Source organism: Rattus norvegicus, chromosome 7 (genome assembly GCF_021556685.1).
Source record: "Rattus norvegicus strain SHRSP/BbbUtx chromosome 7, alternate assembly SHRSP_T2T, whole genome shotgun sequence".
Classification (NCBI taxonomy): domain Eukaryota; kingdom Metazoa; phylum Chordata; class Mammalia; order Rodentia; family Muridae; genus Rattus; species Rattus norvegicus.
The window spans coordinates 79,337,521-79,352,500 of record NC_141540.1 but is presented as its reverse complement, the minus strand read 5'-3'; the positions used below and the strand labels follow the sequence as shown (position 1 = coordinate 79,352,500).

Genomic DNA, 14,980 nt, shown 5'->3' with positions numbered 1-14,980 from the left:
TGTAGTTAAGGATGGTTGTGAGACACCATGTGTGTTTTGGTAGCCAAACTTGTCTCCCCCAACCAGATGAATTTTTGCTGTGTGTAGCATTCATTGTTTGTCAGGGAACTCACTTTTATAGACCAATAGGATGGCCTCAGACTTTGAGAGATCAACCTGTCTCTGCCTCCTGAGTGCTGGGATTAAAGACATGCATACAGTACAATTCCCAGCTAAGAATAAAAGAGCTCTTAATTGCTGAGCCATCTCTCTAGCTTATTAATTATGTATTTGTGTATGTTTTGGGGAAGGCTTAAATAAAACTGGCTGTTTAACAGTCAAGTGATGTAAAATGTAGTTGGAAGTTCTTTACCTGTACTTTTTATATTTATCTTGGTGTTTTCATCTTTTCATTCTATGACTCTTTGCCTGATTGATTATATCCCTAAAATTGATGTTCTAGCTGGAGTTACATTATTTAAAAGTGTCTATCCTAAATTCCAATCATAGTATAGCATCCTTTGGAGAATGTCTCTGATCTATATCCACTGTATATAATGTGGATCTCATTTTTTTTTAAAAAGATTTATTTTATGTATGAGTCCACTGTCACTGTCTTCAGAAAGAAACACCAGAAGAGGGCATGAAAGACCCATTACAGATGGCTTTGAGCCACCATATGGTTGCAGGGAATTGAACTTAAGACCTGGAAAAGCATGTAGTACTCTTAACCACTGAGCCATCTCTCCAACCCTCTAATGTGGATCTTATAGGTAAACTCCTTAGTAAAAGAAAAAGTCCGTTTTTAGTCTCTATCATAGCACAAGATTTACTGAACTTAATGTAGTTTCCTTGGAAATGATTTGTTAGTGTGTTCTAAATTGAAACTGAATGTTATTTCATGAAATTTCAGTTACTACTGCTTTGCAAATGGTTGATTTTGATGTAGCCAAAAAGTTAACACTGCTTAGGAGCCATTAAAATGGTGTTCAGGGTAAAGGGCCATCACCTGAGGTGGTCTCAAACGGGCAGTGAGAGGTGGGTTGGCAAAAGGAACCGAGCACTAAGGAAGATGTGTCCATGTCTGTTTTTTGTCTCAGTTTTAATGTCTTCTTACATCTGTTGTATGAAAGTAAAATGGATCCCAAATGGTTATATGTATGAGGCATAAGCCTCATAAGCCTTTTAGATTTGTAACAAAGGGAATTCTAACTATTACATGAAAATATTCATTTAAGCTTCATTCAGAGCCACAGGCACTTAAAACTATGAACCTCCTTGGATCTGTCATTGCTAGACCAGTCTCTTAGGAAGTGGCAATGGTAATTTAATTACATAGGTCACTAGCTGAATTTTCCATATTCTTGATTCTAAATTGCAGGTAGGCTTTAATTTTAATTTGAAGTTAAGACCTTCAGATTGTCCCTTACCTGTCCCTCTTCCTTTTACCTAGTTAGGGCATGTGTGCGTGTATGTCTCTCACTTTGTACATTTAGTCTAGGGTAGCCTGAAATTCATGGTCATCTCTTACCTTGGCCTCCCGAGTGCCCAAGTTCTAGAATTACTAGCATAAGCTACTAAGCCCAACTATTAGAATACAAATATTTATACTGAACGTTTTTGTTTGTTTGAGACTTGGTCTTTCTATATAGCACATACTGACTAAACCATCTTTTCAACCTCCTCATTTAATTTACTTTTAAAATAGTGTCTCTGGAGGTGTTGAGTGATCACAAAAATTCTCACAGAATTGAATGCAATCTTAGTGAGTCATTTAAGATATCCATGTTTTAATTACTGAAATAATGCAGAGTTTGCTCTAACTTGTGTTTTGACAGTTTGTTGCATATTCTAAGGACCCAGACATAGGCTTGGTGGCCCGTCTCTTGTTTTTCCTGGTTTATGACTTTCGGCTTTGTGGAATACGGCTGAGATGAAAGGATTTATTGACGATGCAAACTACTCCGTTGGCCTGTTGGATGAAGGAACAAACCTTGGAAATGTTATTGATAACTATGTTTATGAACATACCCTGGTAAGTGTGCCATCATATTAGTCAAGAATGATGCTGGCAGTTTTCCAGATTTGAAAACGCATGGTTGGCTATGCTTCTCAGACACTGATCTGATTGATGAACTTGGCCCAGGTGACACTTGAGCTTTATTTTCTTTTGTCCTTCCAGTGTGTGTTGATACAGTTTGATCACTTATTCTGGTTCCTATCTACTACCAGGAAATGTGCACGGAACCCTGTTTATTACTACTTTTAAGTCATTTATTTTCATTTTATTATGATTATTTCCATTTATGTATGTGAACAGTGTGGCACAGTTTTTCTTTTGAAAGCCAGATTTCTTGTGTTCTCCAGGTTTCCTGAAGAGCTCTAAAGCTAGTTTTCAGTAAAAGTAGTTTTTTGACCTTCAGTATACAAATGTGACCAAGTCTCCTAGCAGACATCTTTTCTACTTTGTTACTAGGATTCTTTTTTTTTTTTTTTTGGTTCTTTTTTTCGGAGCTGGGGACCGAACCCAGGGCCTTGCGCTTCCTAGGCAAGCGCTCTACCACTGAGCTAAATCCCCAACCCCTGTTACTAGGATTCTTGTAGGACTTGATGATGCTAGAAACGCAGCCCTGGAAACAAGCTATTCATATCATATTGTTAGCACTCTTCTCATGTCCTGTAGAAATACTACTTACATCCATTATATTTGACATTTAAAGTCATTGCATATTTAGTGACAGTTTGTCCTCCAGCCTTAACTACTTCAGCATAGTGGGTCTACTTTTCTGTAGTTTTTGATTTTTTTTTTCTTTCATTGTCAATAGACAGGAAAAAATGCATTTTTTGTGGGGGATCTTGGGAAGATCGTGAAGAAGCACAGTCAGTGGCAGAACGTGGTGGCTCAGATAAAGCCATTTTACATGGTGAAGTGCAACTCCACTCCAGCCGTACTGGAGATCTTGGCAGCTCTTGGAACTGGATTTGCTTGTTCCAGCAAAGTAAGTATTTCCACTGAAAGCATTTAGACATCACTAACAAATAGAAGAAGTTTGATGTTGGGGTTTTAAAATAACTATTTAAATGGAGTCTTTTACTAGTTAATTTAATTTAATCATAGGAAGTCTTAATTTTTCAAGTATATTGATGAAAGGGATGTTATACTGGTGAATGCTGAAGAAATATTTTTATCAGTGAAGAATGTTTAAAAAAAAGATTTTGCTTTTTAAAAAATCTTTATCTGTGTGTATGTGTATATACCACATTGCTTACCTGCTACTGACAGAGGCCAGAAGTGATTGTTAAATTCCCTGGGAATAGATCCATGGATGTTTGTAAACTTCCATGTAAATAGTGCTGGGAATCAAACCTAAGTTCTCTGTAAGAGTATCAATGTTCTTTATTCTTAGCTGTGATAGTTGGTTCCTTTAATTCCAGCATTTTGAAGCTAGATGCAGGTTTAAAGCTAGTCTTCGTAACATAATGAGTTTGAGCCGCCTAGGTGTGGAAACTCCCTCTTAAAATAACAATTCTTCTTAGGATATCTATTCTTCTCTGTGTACTCTTTTGAGACAGCTCAAGATGGTTTTAAAACTTTCTGTGTAACTGATGATGTCTTTGAATTTCTGCTCCTCTTACCTCTACCTCCCAGGTGCTAAGGACAGGTAGAGACTACTACTACACCCAATTCATCTGGTTCTGTGCGCGCGCGCGCGCGCACACACACACACACACACACACACACACACACACACGTAAAATTGTATTTTTAAATTTTACTGTATTTACGTGTGGCGTTGACAAGTTCTGTGTGCACATGTGAAAGTCAGGATTACTCTTGGGGGATAATAGGTTCATTGTTCTACTGTATAGTTCCAGGGGATTAAAACTCAGTCTTCGTAATCAGACTTGGCAACATATACCCTTACACTGAGCAAGCTCACTGTTCCTATTTGTTTTTGGAACACAAGAGTAGGGAAACAGTACCAAAATGTGAATTCTGTGACAATATATTGGTTTAACTAAAAGATAAAATTAATTTATGGAACAGTTTAGAAGGCATGATATGCTCTTATTTCAGTCCTCAGCTTTGACAGGGAAAAAAAGGATAAAGTAAAAGTACTCAAAAGTAACTTAACATTTTTGTGTTAAATGATTGTGTTAACTCTTACAGAATGAAATGGCTTTAGTGCAAGAATTAGGCGTATCTCCAGAAAACATCATTTATACAAGTCCTTGTAAGCAAGCATCTCAGATAAAGTACGCAGCAAAAGTTGGAGTAAATATTATGACATGTGACAATGAAGTTGAATTAAAGAAAATTGCGAGGAATCACCCAAATGCCAAGTAAGTATCCTAAGTACTTGAGAATGTAGCTAATAGCATTAGTTTGTGAGCTACTGAAGGGGAGCAATGGCAGAGTCTGTGTGTAGTGTAACTTAGCATGATTTGGGATTTATGAAAAAGGCTGGCAGGCAGGATTTTGTTTTTCACCCACTTGTGATCAATTTTATGGATTTGAGATGCAGTGACACATTCTGGGATATGACTTACTAGCTCATGGAAGAAAATTCCATGGTATGATCACCAAATTATGGCCATAACTCTGTGTGTTCCTAAAAGTTTATATATGTTCCTAAAAGCTTGTACATCTTGTGCCTGATTAAGCATTTCTCAACTGTTGATTGTCAGCCTTTGAGGATCAAATGACCCTTTAACAGAGGTTGCCTAAGACCATTGAAAAACATCTATTTTCATTATGATTCATAATAGTGGCAAAATTACAGCTGTGAAGTAGCAATGAGAATGATTTTACCATTAGGGGTCACCACAACATGAGGAACTGTTGTAGCATTAGGAAGTTTGAAAGATAGTGGTCTAACTTAGTAGCTTTAATGGTATTAAGACATTCATCATCCTGAAAACATTTGGATAAAGGTCTTAGGGGAAAAACTTACAGAAAAACACTTGTTTTTCTCAAAAATGTTTACGTGATTATTCTTCAGAAAACAGACAACCTTTGGCTTGTTCAGCTCACTAGAAAACTCAAGGAAATTTGATAATTTTAAAGGCCCTTTTATTTTTGTTGAAAGACATTGATGGCATTGCTGTTGAATTTAGTCTTTTTGGTGGATTCATGGACTGATGGACTTCATTTGGAAGTAATGTCATCTTTCATTCCAGAGCCCAACTGACACTCATGCTGCTACAACAGAGTTTTAACTTGCTGCATTTTCCATAATCCCATCCTTGCAAGCTTCATGCCTTAGGCCCTAATTGCTAGTTTTTTCTCTATACAGGATTGTTTTTCATTAGGTTCACTTGATTCATCCATCGCTGGATTTGGGAACACTGGCAACATAAACAACATACTTCCTACAATCTTCAGGCTTCACATGTGCTGATGATGATGTAAACCAACTCTGCCCCAATCATCTTCCCCTTCTCTTAGGGTCTTACTACATATTGCAACAGAAGATAATATTGGAGGTGAAGATGGTAATATGAAGTTTGGCACTACACTGAAGAACTGTAGGCATCTTTTGGAATGTGCCAAGGAACTTGATGTCCAAATAATTGGGGTTAAGTGAGTATACTTTTTTTAGTACAGAAAAGAATAAACATGTTATTTTTGTTTATTTTATTATTTTTTTTTAGACAGGGTCTCTCTATGTAGTCTTGGAGTTAGCTGTGCAACTGTGTAGATCAGGGCATCCTCAAACTCAAAGATCCATCTGCCTTTGCCTCCTGAATTATACTGTTACAAGTAAAGTTATATATTAAAGCAACAAGGTAACACTGTTTTGCAGTGCCAGCATTGAATTCAAGCTATTGCTTCATAAACTCTACTACACACCCATGAGCCTACACCTCTTCTCCTTTATTGAATTTCAATTTTTTGAGACAGTCTTACTATGTAGTTCTGGACTGAACCTGCTTTATTTCCCAAGTGTTGGGATTGTTGATGTATGATTATCTTAATTTGAATGAGAGAAAATTCCTCCCAATTCTAATACTTTTTTTTAAAACAAGATTTATTTTATTCATATGAGTACACTGTAGCTGTCTTCAGACACACCAGAAGAGGGCATCAGATCCCATTACACATGGTTGTGAGCCACCATGTGGTTGCTGGGAATTGAACTCAGGACCTCAGGAAGACCAGTCAGTGCTCTTAACCACTGAGCCATCTCTCCAGCCCTCTAATACTTTTTAAAATGGCATTCAACCTATAAATTGCGCAGGTCATTTTGTATCTCTCTTTTTTGGGGGGGTGGGTCGCTTAATCCCTCAATGGCACTTCAGTAAGTCAGACTTTGAAGCTAGGTATGGTGATTTCTATAATCCCAGCACTCAGGGATTAGAGACAGGATGGAGGATTGTGAATTTAAGGCCAAACCTTGTCTCCAAAAACAGGGTTGGGGGTGTAGGCTTTCTTTGTCTTTCTTCATTTTTTTTTCTTTTTCCTTTCCTTTTTTTAAATACTAAGAAACCAAGACACAATTGGGTGGTTTGGTGCTGGAGAGAGATGGGTCAATGGGTAAGAGGTCCTGAGCTCAATTCCCAGCAATCATATGGTGGCTCACTACCATCTGTATAAGATTTGATGCCCTCTTATACATGAAGACAGAGCAGAGTGATTGATTTGGGTTTTGTTTTGTATAGGACAGGATATTGCTCTCTAGCCCAGCTAGTCTACAGCTCTGTTAATTAGATGATTTAGGGTTAAAATGAAGGAGTTTGTGATGCCATTTGATTGATGGTGATTGTTACTTTGTCACATACATAAAAGTAAGTCATGTTAATCTGTGAACTATGACTGTTTTGTGTTAGCTTTCTGTTGCTATGGAAAAGGAAAGTTTTTTTGGGTTTGTTTTTGTTTTTTGTTTTGTTTTGTTTTTTGACTTACCAGGTCCATCGAGGAAAGCCAAAATAGGGACTCAAGGCAGGAAGCTGGATGGAAGTACTGAAGCAGACCACAGATCAGTGTCTCCTGCCTTTATCTCTAGCTTGCTCAGCCTAACTTATAAGTCCATATAAGTGACATTCATACTGGGCTGGGGCCCTCCCATCCATATCAGTTAAAAGAATGTGCCCCACAGATAATGTGCATAGACCAATCTGATGGAGGCAGATTCTTTAGTTTCCCTTTTCCTAGGTAACTTTTTATGTGTCAAGTTAAGGAAGAAAACAAAAACCTAGCCAGCGTAGTAATTGATGCCTGTAATTGCACTTTGTTTATAGAGTTACACTTTTTTTTAAACCTTGCAGCATAATTTGGGTAATTAGATTCTACTCTTGTATCAAATATTTGGGAAAGTTAAAAATATAGTATCATACTGAGTGATAGTTGAAAGAAATTATGGAAAGTGCTTCAAAGCCATGCTTCTATTAATTACTACCTTATTTCTTTCAGATTTCATATTTCAAGTGCTTGCAAAGAATATCAAGTCTATGTCCATGCCCTGTCTGATGCTCGATGTGTGTTTGACATGGCTGTAAGTTCTCTAATTCTCCTGCTCTCAACCAGGGTGTTAGCTAGTATGAATTAATTGTTTAAAATTAGTTATAGCACACATAATTTGAAATGTTTCTTAGATTTCGTGAAGATTTGCTTGCATACATATGTATGTATGTGCACCATGTTATACCTGGTGCCCCCAAAGGTCAGAGCTCCTGGAACTGAACCCAGGTCCTCTGCAGGTAGCAAGGTCTTTAACCACGGAGCCATCTTTCTAGTCCTGCATACCTGATTTTTAATCCTTTTAGTCTATTTTATGGTTTTTTTTTTTTTGTTTTTTTTTTTTTCCAGGCAGAGTTACTCTATATAGCCCTGGCTGTCCTCTAAACTGCCTGACTCTGTGTCCCAGTGCTGGGATTCAAGGTGTGGGTTATCACACCTGGCTCCTTGCTTTTAATACTAGAAAGATCAAGGACTCCATACAATAAATAATGCTTTAGGTGGGCAAAAGGATGAAGTGGAAATTTAATGAATGTCTTGCACAGGCAAGATCAAGGAGACAAAATAATTTCTTCCTGGTAGTAACAATCAAAAAACAAGAGTTTTGATAGCAGACACCTGCTAGTAACTTGAGTACTCAGAAAGCTGAGGCCAGAAGATGAGGGCAGCCTACATAAAGATTTTGTCTGGAAAGGAAGTGTAAAGCTGGTTATAGAATAAGCAACAAAAATTTTTAATAAGAAAACTAAAAGTCAGAAACTAGGAAGATGGGATTTATATTTTCATATACCTTACAATTTGAAAACTGAGGTTTCTGTCTCTAGGGGGAGTTTGGCTTTACAATGAACATGTTAGACATCGGTGGAGGCTTCACAGGAACTGAAATTCAGTTGGAAGAGGTAAATTTTTTCAGGCATTGACTATATTGTGATAATCTGCATTCTCTTGGGTACATAATTGGTGGGTACCTAGACCAGAATTTTTATAGTAATATAAACAGGAAACTAGACCTAGTTACTTTAAAGTTTGAACTTCTATGAATACTACAAAATCATAAAGCCACGCTTGTGGATTTGCTGATGTCCTAAGCATCAAATTCAATCTCATAAGCTAGGCAAGTATTCAGCTACTGAGCTACGCCTATAGGTCATAAATGTATGTTGGGTTTTTTTTTTTGTTTTTTTGTTTTGTTTTGTTTTTTTTGTTTGTTTGTTTTTTTGGTTCTTTTTTTCGGAGCTGGGGACCGAACCCAGGGCCTTGTGCTTTCTAGGCAACACTCTACCACTGAGCTAAATCCCCAACCCCAAATGTATGTATGTTTGAGTTGTATTTTTTTGTATTAGATCTCTGTCACATATGAGTCCCAACTTAATAGCAAGATGCATATCACTCCTGCCTTGATTCTGTAATATCTAGAAGCTGTGAATTTTATTTTTCTGTTTGTACTAATTAAGTACAGTATTAGAATTGATTTTATTTTTTAATTAATGCTATTGGAATTGTTCCAAATAGGTTTATGTAAAAGCTTGCTTAATTGAGAATTAAGTTGGAGTTGAATAGTTTTCTTAGGAAACTTTTAGTAGCCTTTCAAACTAGAATTCTATAGTCCAGTGTTGAAATTTAATTCTATAATTTGAACCCCATAGGTTAATCATGTTATCAGTCCTCTGTTGGATATTTACTTCCCTGAAGGATCTGGCATTCAGATCATTTCCGAACCTGGAAGCTACTATGTATCTTCTGCATTTACGCTTGCAGTCAATATTATTGCTAAGAAAGTTGTTGAAAATGATAAATTATCCTCTGGAGGTAAGTTATAAAGTTGATATCATGTTTTAGAGAAAACTTCCATGTTGTGATTTTTACTCTAAAAGCCTGTATTTTGTGGTTTTGTTAACATTCCTCTTGTCTTGGGTGGAGAATGTACCTCATACTTTACTTCAGGGGTAGAAGAATTCTTTAAATCTCCCTTCAAGTCAAACGAACAAAAGCTGGCCTGTGTCATTGTTCAAGTACATTAGTAAACATTGTTTCAGTGTGGGGTAACCTTCCATAGAACAGCTGCCTTTCACTACTGTTCTTTACTGCTTTTTCCTTTTTCTTAGAATTCAGTCCAGCATATTTTACTCGTGTTTTTTTTCCCTCTCTTAAGTCGCTGTGTGGCTAAGTTTCCTTCTATATGAAGTGTTGGGATTGCAGACATGGACCACACAGGCCTCGGTGTGCTTTTGGTGCACAAGGTGTTGGGGCCCATTGTTCTTTCTTTCCAGTCCCAGTCAGTACTATAATGACTCATTTTCTCCATGGAGCCCTGGCTTATTTTTCTGGTGGGAAGAATTTTAAAACCTAAGAAGGGGATATTGATTCTATTGAGAGTAGGATTCCTATGTATTGAGTAAGTTAAGGCGTGTTTGTTTGCTGTTTTTAAATTCATCTTCCTTTTATTTCAGTAGAAAAAAATGGGAGTGACGAGCCAGCCTTCGTGTACTACATGAATGACGGTGTTTATGGTTCTTTTGCAAGTAAGCTTTCTGAGGACTTAAATACTGTTCCAGAGGTTCACAAGGCAAGTCTGATTCCCAGAATGTGTTTCAAAACAAAACAAAAAAAGCAAACCTGCTGGGTGGCTGAGTGGGGAAGACCTATACATGGCAACTGAAGAGATCCATGCAGGTTGTCCTCTGACTTGCAGTCATGCAGTCTCACGCTCTGAGCCTCACAAGTACACACACACACAGGGAAATCAATGTAACTTGAGGTCATTATTCTCATTATGTACAAGGACCTGGATTCGGCTGCCAGGAATCCTACCTCCTTAAACCTTGTCTATTCAGCATGTTTTTATTTTGAGTGTTTTCCTTAGCACTCATGTCCTGGTCTTTTCAGTTTATCTCCTTGTTGTGGAGTTGATGACAGTAATTGAGACTTATGTTTTACCCTTGACTTCCCATGCATATAAGAGATTTAAGAAACTGAAACTGCTTTTTACTCATCTACAGATTCAATACCTTAAATAAAGAATTTGACAAATTTTCTTTTTCTACAGAAATACAAGGAAGATGAGCCTCTGTTTACAAGCAGCCTTTGGGGTCCATCCTGTGACGAGCTTGATCAAATTGTGGAAAGTTGTCTTCTTCCTGAGCTGAGCGTGGGAGATTGGCTTATCTTTGATAACATGGGAGCAGATTCTTTGCACGGACCGTCTGCTTTTAGTGACACTCAGAGGCCAGCTATTTATTTCATGATGTCACTCAGTGATTGGTAAGGTGGTTTTATCGAGAAGCAGATGGGATATGTGAGTGACAAGTTTAGATTTGCTCTGATACCTTATGTAACAAACATGCAAAACTTAAAGTACTAAGAAAAACTTTCAAATGAACATTTCATGTAAATTTCACAGAATTACAGATAAAAGTAAGTTTTCTTTTTCTTTTTGTTTTGTTTGAGACAGAATCTCTACATATATAATCCTGGTTGTCGTGGGGGTGGGGGTGGGCGGGTGCATGCACACACATATTCATTCATTCTCTCTCTCTCTCTCTCTCTGACCTTGAACTCAGAGACAGCATCCTTCTAGGATTGATTAAGTCTGTTGGAATTAACAGCTTCTGTGGTCACACCCAATGATGATTTCTTCTTAATGTCTGTTCAGCCTTTTCAGTAGAAGTAGATAAGTCTTAGGGCTGTGGAGATGGCTGCCACCCAGGCAGCTGAATTGGGGTGACCCTAGTATGGAGTTGAGTGGTAAGAAAAAGGCCAGAAATGGGTGGATCCCTGGAGCTGGCTGACTAGCCAGTTTTAGAGCTTTAGCCTCAGGATAGAGACCCTGTCTCAAAAAGATGAGGTGGAGAGCAATTGGAGAAGATACCAGAGGATGACTGCTGACCTGGAACACAAACTCTAACATACGTGCCTCCTGTTGCTAGTAGATACTCTGCCCTCTCCCCATTTGTGTTTGCCCTTGTATTCCTGTATGTGGGCATGTGAAAAACGCACTGTTCCCACACAGACTCACATCTCCAGTCAGTGAACAGAGCTTCTTCCAAGCCACCTAACCCTTCCTAGCAGTGGGTTTCAGAGATGTATTATCAGACTTACATGGCAAGTGTTCACCAGCCATCTCCCTGGCCTAGAAGTAGACAGTGTTCTAGGCGGGACTGACCTGTTTCATTGCTTTTTTATGATGTTTTGTTTATTTCTTCATAAATACAGGTATGAGATGCAAGATGCTGGAATTACTTCAGATGCAATGATGAAAAACTTCTTCTTTGCACCCTCTTGCATTCAGCTGAGCCAAGAAGACAACTTCTCCACTGAAGCTTAAACAGGCATTAACGCTTCTTTAGATCTGAAGTCGCAGGTTAAGCTTGTCTGGTCTACATTCCAGTGTGGGGAAAAATTCAATCAATCTTTATTCTGTTAATTTTCTTGGAAACAAATTCATAGTAATAGCTGTTTGGGACCAGACAAAATCAGCTTTCATCTATAATTCATTGGGGGTAATAGGGGATTTATTTAGATAATGTATCCAGATTTAAACATACCAGTTTGACCCACCCCTTAAGCGTTTAAAATAAAATATGCAACAAAATGGATGACTTAGTGGAGATGGAAGCCCATTAATTGGGTTCCCCATCAAATCGTTTACATACAAGTACACAGTTTTTATAATAAGGATTCCTGTTAAAAGTCTTGTAAAGTTGATGTCTTTCACCCAGATCTATCACATGTGAGTGGAAGACCAGTGTGACTTCATTAGATACGTTTAGTGTATTTAGAGTGTGTAAATTTGTGCTTTGGACTGTAGTTTAATAAATGTAAAATTGCATCATAGTATTTGTTGTATTTGACCTAATGTAACCTTGTATGATTGCAATAAAACTTTGTGTAGATTTTACCATTTTTTCAGGCTAAAAATTTGGGAATGGGGCTAGCTAGCAAAGGTAGTTTTGAACTAGTTGTGTGTATGGTCTGTTTTGAGAGTTTTCTTTATAGTCCATTTGTTTGGTTTGGCTCAATATACTTTTTAGTTATTTAATTAGTAATTTAAGTAAAAAGTGTTTGGTAATCATTGTGAAGTTCAGATTCATTATGGAGAGTCGATGTGCAGTAAGCATGATGTTTAACAATTTTAACACCAGAAAATGTTAATCTTGCATAAACCAATTGTAATAATAATAGGTGTTTCTGTATAGATAGGATGCATAGAGTACCTTAGTAAATCTTTGAATCACAAATCTTTTGGCTGATAGAAAAGATTTTATTAAACACTGAAAACTTGGTCGGGGATGGGGAGAGAGACTGCAGAAGACTGCAGAACCCTAACCTTAAAGAAGGGCTATGTCTATTTCCAGCATCCTGATGCCCCTTCGCACAGACATTTAAATCGAGAGGGCTTTGGGGTGGTGAAGCACACTCTTCAATTTCTCACTTGTAATGGTATCAAATTGCAATTTTTTTGTTGTTGCTGATCTTGGTTTGAACCTAGTCCCTTAGTTTCTTGTTAATTCCCATTTGTTCAAGCTTAGTAATTCTTCCTTCCGTACTAAAGCTTGGTGGGGGGTGGGGGGAGGAGTTAGCTTCACTAACCTGACACTGTTGCCAGGAATTTTGGCTTTGTTCACTGCTAGTGTGTTAGTCCTAAGTCTCAGAATCACAGAAGTAATGAGACAACTTACAGGGGTCACTTTTCCTACCTTACTCTATGTTCACAAGTGGAATTCCTGACCTCCAAGAGGAAATGTGACTTCACTTTGGTGCCAATGGACAGGAAATTCTACCTGTGCTACATAGGAGAAGTGTGGGATACACTTGAATAGCTGGATTTTACACCTTGATTTCAAGGTGGAAAGAAATTGATCATGAATCTCTAATTTCAAATCAAACCAGTAGGTGCTTAATATTTTTGATTTGAATATTGCCCACTTGAATATCATGGGTTCTATTAATTATAAGAACAACTAAGGACCCCAGTCCACTGTCATCTAGTTGCCCTTGGACTTTTTTCCAAGGTATACTATGGGGTTTATGCAAAATTTGAAGCTACCATATGCATTGTTGTGGTCCAGGAATGCCAAAACTTAAAGCGTGGTACAACCTGAGTCCTTGGCCTGACTGTACAGGCGTGGTCTCTGTGGCATCAGTTTTGCCTTCTGCATAGGAGAAAGGTTGTATGTAACACAGCCCGGAATTGCTATCTCACATGTGAATGATAGGTAAACATAAGAATGTCTGTATTGTTTTTGAAGACTGTTTGCCATAAATCTAAAGTCAAACCTATGTATTTCAATTTGGTATGCTTAAGAATAATTAATGTAAAATCTTTTTATATGATATTGTAATCTCAGTTCAAATTTAATTGCAAATATAAAACCCAAATGATTTCTATATATAGTAAATTGAACTGTCAAGGTAACTTGTGTGTGATTCTGAATACACAGATACAATGTTTTTATTCCTCATGCTTTACTTTGATGGCTTCTATCATGAAATAGATGTGAAATTTTATGAATTAATTCTGTGTATACTGCCCACATTCTTTCAGAATCTATTAGATGTAAAGTGATCTGGGAATTGCCTAGCACAATGAAGCTTTTGATGAGTGGATATTCATGGGACCACCTTTTAAACCTGGGCGAAGATGAGTCATTATTTAGTATAAATTTAGATTAAAAAAACCAACATAATTACTAGACTGTTTGGCCTGCTGAAATGAAAATCATCCCTCAGTTGTTTGCTACTGGGTGGTATGACAGGAATTTTACTCTTAGTATTTTCCCAGGATGTATTGTTTAGGTAATAGAGTAGTGTATATAGCCTTGTGGGTAAAAGAGGTGTAGACTGATTTCGTCTTGTCTGTTTCTAACCCTGCGTCTGGCACTTGACTGTTCTAGCAGAGGCAGACACCTAGCCTTTGTGTACTGGTAATGCTGTGCACAGGAACCAGTGGGGACCTCACAGTTGCTGAGGTGCCAGCTCACTGGGAATTGTAGCAGTTGCTTTGTCTGACAAATGATTGAAATGACAGAAGTCATCGTATACTCTTCCCTTTTGCCCTGGCCTACTGTACATTGCTGCCACATAGCTGATTGAATAACATTAACTGAGCTTTATCTGAAAGTGCTGTCATTTAACCAGTCTCGCCTAACAACCAGCTAGGCAGTATGTCATACAAGCTTGCAGTGCGGCTTTCACAGTGAGGGTGAGCCTGTCTGGGGATTAAAAGCTCTCAGCTAGATTTGGGGTGGATGCTGTTTGTTGGGAATCGTAGTTCAACCTGGCCTGAAAACTACTGTGTAGCCTCAGACCTGGTAGTTAATCTTAGTCTCAGCCTCCTGAGTGGGATAACAGAAGATGTGTACTACCATACCAAAGAAAAACTGCTCTCAACTGGCATTTGCTAGATGTGAATGAGGTTTTTTGTTTGTTTTGTTCTAAATTTTGGTTTGTTTGAAAAGTCTTAATAGGTAGCTTTAAAGATGGCTATTTCCAATCAATTAGTTTCCTTTGAGGAAATAACTGGAAAAGCCAGACTAGAAGACA

The 14,980-nt window shown here is 37.8% G+C and overlaps 1 protein-coding gene across 9 annotated transcripts in view; it reads left to right on the top strand.

Annotated features, from left to right (window-relative positions):
• Azin1 (antizyme inhibitor 1) overlaps positions 1 to 13,978 on the top strand; it is a 26,822-nt gene extending 12,844 nt beyond the window's left edge. For 2 of the 9 annotated variants that reach the window (NM_001301702.1, NM_022585.2), the window contains 10 exon segments: positions 1,818 to 2,014; positions 2,805 to 2,978; positions 4,151 to 4,323; positions 5,429 to 5,563; positions 7,394 to 7,475; positions 8,263 to 8,337; positions 9,085 to 9,247; positions 9,889 to 10,004; positions 10,485 to 10,699; positions 11,651 to 13,978. In NM_001301702.1, coding sequence (NP_001288631.1) covers positions 1,913 to 2,014; positions 2,805 to 2,978; positions 4,151 to 4,323; positions 5,429 to 5,563; positions 7,394 to 7,475; positions 8,263 to 8,337; positions 9,085 to 9,247; positions 9,889 to 10,004; positions 10,485 to 10,699; positions 11,651 to 11,762 — 1,347 coding nt within the window. In that variant the 5' untranslated portion in view covers positions 1,818 to 1,912 and the 3' untranslated portion in view covers positions 11,763 to 13,978. 9 annotated transcript variants of the gene reach the window in all.
• Positions 13,979 to 14,980: the final 1,002 nt, after the last annotated feature.